Source organism: Marmota marmota, unplaced genomic scaffold (genome assembly GCF_001458135.2).
Source record: "Marmota marmota marmota unplaced genomic scaffold, marMar, whole genome shotgun sequence".
NCBI classification, from domain to species: domain Eukaryota; kingdom Metazoa; phylum Chordata; class Mammalia; order Rodentia; family Sciuridae; genus Marmota; species Marmota marmota.
The window spans coordinates 16961337-16969382 of NW_025999982.1; the positions used below are offsets into that span (position 1 = coordinate 16961337).

Sequence of the window (8046 nt, forward strand, 5' to 3'; positions counted from 1 at the left end):
GTCCGAAATACAAAACCCCCAATGAATAGAGACTAAACTTTTTAAATACATAAACGCTGCCTTCAACATACCTTCACTGATTTATTTATGCATTCAATAAACATTACTTGAGCATTTATTACATATCAGAAAGAATACAGTNTATATATATATATATATATATATTTGGAATTTAAAGGTGCATATTTCCATGAAAATTTGAAGACATTTTCTTTTTACCAAGTCTGAACTAAATAAGATACATCTCTGTTCCAGATTTGATGCTCAATAGTACTTCTGTTTTCCGGAGTTTATATGCAGCACTGATTTCTCCATCTAATGCAGTATCCGTAATCATACTCATCATCATCACAAAATGGTTTACATATTCCTCTCACTTTTTGGCATCTCTCAATTCTATACTTTGGTGGAAGTCCACTTCTTCCTGCAATTAAGAATCTTATCTAAAGTTATCAATCCGTTATTCATAGGAGGATCATTTTACTAAGGAGATAATAAATCGGTTCCAGTCATGGAGTCATGAGTGTGTTAATATGGAGAGAAAGAAACTTCAAGTTGTGCTGTGGCACAGTTTGTTGTGTGAGAAGTGATACCAGTAGAAATATTACACTTGTACAAATAGGTTTAGAAACTTGTCTTGCAGCTCACATCAATACTGGACTTCAGCTAGCTCCTAGGGATTCTTGACACCTTATTTTCTATTACCTGCTCAGTTCATTAAAGTTAGATGTACTTTACTATACTTTCATTAAAATAATGGTTATATTTTTAATGACATGTAATTTTCCTTTTAATATTTTATCAATTTTTAAACCTATTTTCATTGTATTTCCACAGTATCATTTGTCCAATGCTTTGTTCTCCATTCCAGATCTTACTTTTAAGTGAAACTTTCTTTCATTCTACTAGAGCAAATATATAAATCTTTTTCACTGGTCGACACTAACACTTAATGAACAGTGTAATATGATTGGGTACTTAGTTATATGTATTTTCTAAAACATTTATTATGCTATTTATATTCTTGCAGACAAAATATAAAATACAATTATGGTTTCTTCTCAATCTTAACCTCTAAATAAGTGCATTACAACAATTGGAGTCTAGTGGTCACGCTAATACTTACTGATACAGATCCTAGGAAAACTATTTTCTATATATAGAGAGAAACAAAGTTTTGATGTACATTACATATATAGAAAAAAGAAACCCCACATTAGTGTTCTAATTTATTATTATTATTATTTATCTAAGATAATGGAAAGAAAGATGTCCTGAGATTCTAAAATCACTACTTTGGATTCATATATTCAACTATATTAACAGAGAAAGATTTTGTTACTTTTGGGTTTTATTATCTTAAGGATTTAATCATGATGCAATTATGTCTTTATATTTATTTTCCAAATTCATGAATATTCTTAATTATCTTGGGTCCATCATTCTACCTATCTGCATGACATAATATAATTATAACATACATATTAAAACACATATATGATATAATTATGTAGCATAATTATATATGTAACATAATTATCACAAAAATATTTTAAATATTGAATATTATACTAGTGTCAGGAAAACTAATGTCATTAACATTTGGAGAACAAGTTAAATCAAAATTAGACATAAAACTTTGGACTGGGCAGAGGGGAGTGAGGGGAGAGGAAGGGTGTGGAGGTGGGAAGGACTGTAGATAAGACACACAATTACCCTATATACATGTATGATTACACTACTGGTGTGACTCTGTACCATGTCCAGCCATATGAATGAGAAGATGTGCTCCATTTGTGTATAATGTGTCAAAATGCATTCTTCTGTCATGTATAATTGTTTAGAACAAATAAAAAAAATACAACCTGATTTAAACTGAACAAAGTAAATTGTTCATAAAAAATAGACTTAAATTATCTACTTTCTACTCATAAAACCTAATTATCTACCTATAATCAAATTGAAATTTAGAAAGGTGTTTCGTTTCAACTCAGTATGACAGGCATTTGTTTGAGTACCTACTATTCTCTAGGCATTAGGTTAAAAGGTGGACAGAAACTAGAGAAGATTTTTAATGTGCTACTTTATTGTCCTGGAAGATGTTGGTAAAGAGCAGAAAGAAGTGAAAGTAAAGAGACTGTCAGGAGAGATTTGTACATGAATATATGTATTTCCTTAGGGTATAGGAAGCCAATACATAAAGAGTCCCTGACCACTGACAAATTTTGATTAAATATAATCTCTTTTAAGAACCATATTTGATATAATTTAAAGTAGAGATGAAAATTATGTATAATTGCATTTCACTTAAAAATAGGGATACATTTAACTAACCAACATTTCTGACCATTATTTCTTATTGATTCCCCAAATCTATGGTAATTTTTCAGACATATTAAATTTAGAAAAGAGAAGTATAACATTATAGTACTCATTAGTAATATTAAAATACACTAATGTTGTTGTTAACATTATTTGAAGGACTAGATATTGTGAAGAAATCTCCAGAACCACACAATTTGAAAACTAAAGTCATGCATTGCAAATTTGGTTGTATTAACTATTTATTCACAAATTATATATCATTGTAGAATCAAAGTTTTATAACAAGTTTTGAATTAAAATAATATCTTTTAGTACTGTTATGAAAACTGATTGTATAATACATATGAAAGCAATTTTTGAAGTATATGTTTCTAAGTAAATGTCATCCACATTTAAGTGTTTGAGATGATATATGCCACATAGAAATAAAAATAAATGACTATCTGTAGGAAGGACACATATCATCTTTTGCACCCACTTATACTTCTATGTATTTTGTGCATCACTGGAAAAATGAGGCCAATTATAACAAATTCTTATGAAAAACCTAATGCTAATATGGGACCTTTATTAAGGAAGTTGATATTCCAGAAAGATTTCTGGAAGTCTTTGCAAATGTAAGGTACCATAAATATGGTGGAAAAATTCTGAGTACCACAATCTTTTACAAACCCTGCATGCTTACACATAGGACAATCTTATTGGGTAATGAATGTTATAAGTTCAGTAGCTCCCATACACTGGATTCAGTATTAGCTTTCCCAAGTTCTTTGGGGCATTAGAGGTTTCTTCATACTCCCAGGACAAATGCCTGACTCAGATATCTCCACTTCCTTAAAAATAAATTTTCTGCAGAAGATTTCCACTCCAACCTCATGATGCTCCTTGAAAATAGAGAAGCAAAGTTGAGAACAAGAGGTATTTTCAGAAGCTGTCTGCTTTTGCTGGATACAAGTTGTGATCAAGGCAGGAATAAAGCCATGGTCAGTTGGAAGTTTGAAAGGACATTATCTTTCAAAATCTAATAGTCCTTTGTAGATATTCTATTTATTAATTATGCTCTTTTGAGAAAATTTTTTAGCCCATGGGATTTGGGTTCCTTCATTAAATAGAAGTTTCTGTGAAATTTCAAAAGTTATAGTGAGGTATAATTGTTAAAGATATAACAAGACACAAAAAAATGCAGGAAGGAGATGAAGGTACAGGAAATATGACTGTTATAAACCACACCAATAATCTATTCAGCCTTCTACTCTTTTAAATGATTCTATTACATTCTCTTCTCTCCTCACAATTCTATAATATCCTTCCCCATCTTGACTCAGAGCTAATGATCTTGCTTCCTACCTTGATAATCCAGTGGAAGATCCTAAGGCACTTCCTATAGATTTCTGCCACCCAATTTACATACCTGTCAGCATCCACGTATGAACATCCTCCCTTCCTTCGTGTTAGTGAAGATAGATTCTCCACACCCTAATGAAAAACTTATGCTTTAATTTGTACAGAAGCTGCAACTCCCTCTTGTGAACTCAAAAGATTATTAGATTCAACTAAGCCAGATTAATGATTTTCTAACTCTCTTTCCCACTTGTAAAATCTAACAAATATCTGATTCATATGCAAAATTGAAAACCTATTCCAACATTAATTTGTTCCATCTGTTATTCTTCCCATCTTAGTCAATGTCAAGATTCAATCTTTCCAAATGCTCAGGTAAGAAATCTTGGATTTAGATTGTCCTCTCTGTCTCACAAAGTTCCACCTCTCATGTACTAAGGCTAACTCTACCTTTAACACATGCACAATACAACCATCCCTAATTATTCTTGTTTGTATTACCTTGGACTGAGCTACCACCACTTATACTTGTATTATTTAAATAACCTCCTAACTCATGTAAGCACTTTAGAGATGTCTTTTTAAAACAAAATTAAAATAATGTTTATCCTCTGGCTAAATCCATGATTGCTCTCAGCATAAAAATTAAGGTCCTTTCTAATTTCCAAAATTCTGTGGAAAGCAGTCAATATACTTCCTCTGTCATTTCCTCTTCCAGGAAATATACCCCAGCACTTTTTACATCTCAGGCATAGCTCCCAAATTTCAGAATAGCTCCCATGACCACAGCTTTCAACCTTTTGCTCAAATTCTACTTCTCAATATTTCCCCATAAAAATTTTTCTTTTAAACTTATTTCAGCCCACTAGCATTTTGAGTTGTTGTCACACTGTTCTGATTCTTTTCCTGTAACAGGTATCACCTTTTAATGTACTGAATCAGTTTTTTTATCTATCATACTGTTTATATTTGTCTTTACCCACTATAATATGAGCTCCACAATTATGAGGGATATTGTTTGGTATGTTTGTTGATGTGTACCAATCTTTACTGTATTCTTTCTGATATGTAATAAATGCTCAAGTAATGTTTATTGAATGCATAAATAAATCAGTGAAGGTATGTTGAAGGCAGCGTTTATGTATTTGTGTGTGTATGTGTATGACTTTGAACATTTTGGAGAATATCCTATATCTTGTTCAATTTTTATCTCAATGAAATTGAATATTACCAAAATTTCAGTTTGTGATCAGACAAACCAGTTCCTTAAGTCAAAAACCTATGACATAATACTTGGGGAGAAGCAAGTCATTAATGAAATGTTGCCTGATAAAATAATCAGCAATAGATTTTACTCTTGCCCAAGAGCATTAAGGTGAAGGAAATCCTGGAAAAGATTGGAAAAGGTATCATGTTGGATTCTAAATCTTCTCATAGTCTGTGCTACAACTTGATAGTGATAAATGACCTTTAAATGTGATATTTTCAGTTGATTGATATAGCAAATAACAGCACATATATCTGTTCCATTAGAGTCACTGCCTAATGAAACACAGAAAACCACACAAGTGAAGAAAAATACATAGTGTTATGGAATTTGATATCTGGGGCCAAAGAAGGATAAAACTTTCGGGATCTAAGAACTTAAGTAGTTTAAGAAAACCTAATTTGTTTGTAAATTCACACACAGAAAATTTCATTTTTTTAGCAAGAAAATTGCCAGAAATATTTCCATTTTGAAGTATTTGCCCCATTTATGTTTTTCCTTTTTTTTAAAAAAATATATGAACATATTATAATTAGTCATATGTAAATTGAATATGCATATGAGGATATGGGAATAGAATAACTTAGTAATATCTCTATATCTTTAAAGAAGCAGATTGCAGATCTTTATGAAAGGGGTTTTTATCTCACATAGGAAAAACTTCAAATATTTCTTCAGGAAAGGACATCAATTTCATGAATGATGTATATAGGTTCACATTCTTCTTTTAGTTTCTAATGTATCTTTTGTTTGTTTATTTTATTTTGTTTTTTCTTGGAGCTAAAGGCAGAGGGTACTCGCTTGAGTGTTCGCTAGACTACAAAAGGAAACAGCTCAGTGGTGGAGAGGGTTTTGTTCTCTCTCTGGTAAGCACTGAAGAATGAGGGCATGTATACTGGTAGTCTTTGCACTGCCTCGTGGTATGTGTATAGGTGTCTCCAGTATTTACTAGAACAGTCTCTTCAACTTCCTGGTAGACCCTACCAAGTTCTTATTTTCCCTATGTGAATAAAATATTAAGTCTTGCACTTCTTGGAAGTCTTGGGATAATGATGGCTCAAGCTCTACTTGGGTAAGATAAATAATAACCAAACTCTCATTTCAAATAGGTAATTGTAACTGACCACCTTCTGGACATATGCTGATTCTTACAATATGTCATCTCTAGCACAAGTATAATAATATACTGAAATTTTGAGTAGATAATTATTCTTATAATACACAAAAATTTTTGTCAGATATCTGACAATGTTAATGATCATTGTTTCCATTTTAATTTTAATTTCTGTGAGAACAAGAGCTTTGCTGTATAAATCAATATCCTCAATCAGGTGTGAGTTTTGTCCCACAAAGAAGATATTTGGCAAGATAGACATTTCTTTTTATTTTCACAATAAAGGGAAGTGGTGTGGCTGGCATCTAAGTGGGCATAGGCTAGGGATGCTGGACAATATCCTGCTGCTAAACAGACAATGCACCAGATAGCTGCTAGAATAGAATTGTACAGACCAAAATACCAATACATACAATATTCAGCAACCCTTTCATAAGTAAATATTATAAAATTACTTTTGAAAATATTTATATTGCAAGAGAATACATTGAATAATCTATTACAAGTAATTAAAGTATGTGAAATATAATATACATATAGCTCTAATTGTTTCATACAGAATTATTTCATAATGAAACTCTTATGGTCATTAAAATAAAACACTAAAAATAAGTTCCTTGTGTGATGTGATATGTGTGTGTGTATTTACTTGTATAGGGAAAGCTTATTTCCACATGCATATCACTTTATATCTAATGTTTACTATGAACATATTTAGATCTACATTTGGAGAATAGAAGGAATTCATAGAGACGTCATAATAAAAAATATGAATAATTTTTATTTATTATTTCTTTCTGAGTCCAAGTCTGTACCACATGTATGTATTCAACAAATTTCCTCTTTAATTTTCCAAAATATTGTTCAACTTTATTTTGGGCGGAAAGAGATTCATCTGTGGATTTTTTTAATTGCTTTGTTCTTGCATTATTATGCTTTTTAAGAATTTTGAGTTAATATAGATGACTGTAAGCTAAGCTCATAAAAGAAGGTATTAGGAGCTGGGTTTGTGGCTCAGTGATAGAGCTCTTGCCTAGCATGCGTGAGGCATTGGGTTCAATTCTCAGCACCGCATATAAATAAATGAATAAAATAAAGGTTCGTCAATATCTAAAAAAATATTTTTAAAACAAACTAAAAGAAGGTATTAGCGGTTTTTTTTGTACATGGCACTGAGTCCAGCAGGTAAAACTACTGTGGGTCTTCAGGGGCAGTAGGAAAGAAACTGGGGGAGAGTGAATTTGGAAAGTTAAGGTCACTGCTCCTTGCTTTGTTCTGTATCTCCTCAGACAGAATTACTTCTTAGGAATGAAGATCTGAATTAAATTATTAGCCGAAGTTTCTGACTTCCTAACCTAAGTGTTTGTTTATGCACATTTTTTCTCCTTTCTGAAATTTTTCTCTTCCTTTCCTCCTCCAATTTCTCTACTAAATAATAAAAGTAGAAATTAGTGCTTGTTTTGATCTTTCTCTGTTCTTTTATTCTTACAGTCTACTGATATTCTCCCTTTAGCCCTGTGTCTCTCACCAGAAAGAACTCCCTCTCCATGACTAGTCTCCAAATCCCAGTGGGTTTCTATTTTTTTTCCATGAGGTAATTGATAGAGTAGTATATTAAAATGATAGCACATTTCTATTGTAAGCTTGCATCTCAAAAAAAAAATATACTTCCCCACTACTTTGATCTTTGGCCTAGGGTTTTCCACAATTTTACTTAAGCTAACTATCAGAGGGCACATACAACTTTGAGTAGTTGTTGAGAGACATCCACAAAATAAATTTTGCTTACTTCTGGTACCAAGAAATGAAGAGAAAAAAAAAATGTAGTGTAAAGGCACCAGATATATGTGTGATAGAGTCCTTCTGAATAGTTCAATATTAAAATTTATTTAATTATTTGTGTTTTATAGAGACACAGAGGCCTTGAAAGATGTGCTGGAAATACTTAGTAACACTGGTTCTATCTTCTTGGAGCAGTGTCTCTTTTCTTCTGTCATTC

At 31.7% G+C, this 8046-nt stretch overlaps 1 protein-coding gene across 1 annotated transcript; it reads right to left on the bottom strand.

Annotated features, from left to right (window-relative positions):
- Positions 1-290: 290 nt before the first annotated feature.
- Positions 291-3746, bottom strand: LOC107143663 (beta-defensin 110-like). The gene is made up of 2 exons (XM_015487381.1): positions 3737-3746; positions 291-424 (listed from the first exon to the last, which is right to left on the bottom strand). Exons 1-2 carry the CDS (start codon positions 3744-3746, stop codon positions 291-293), a joined length of 144 nt encoding a protein of 47 aa, XP_015342867.1.
- Between the last annotated feature and the right edge of the window lie 4300 nt (positions 3747-8046).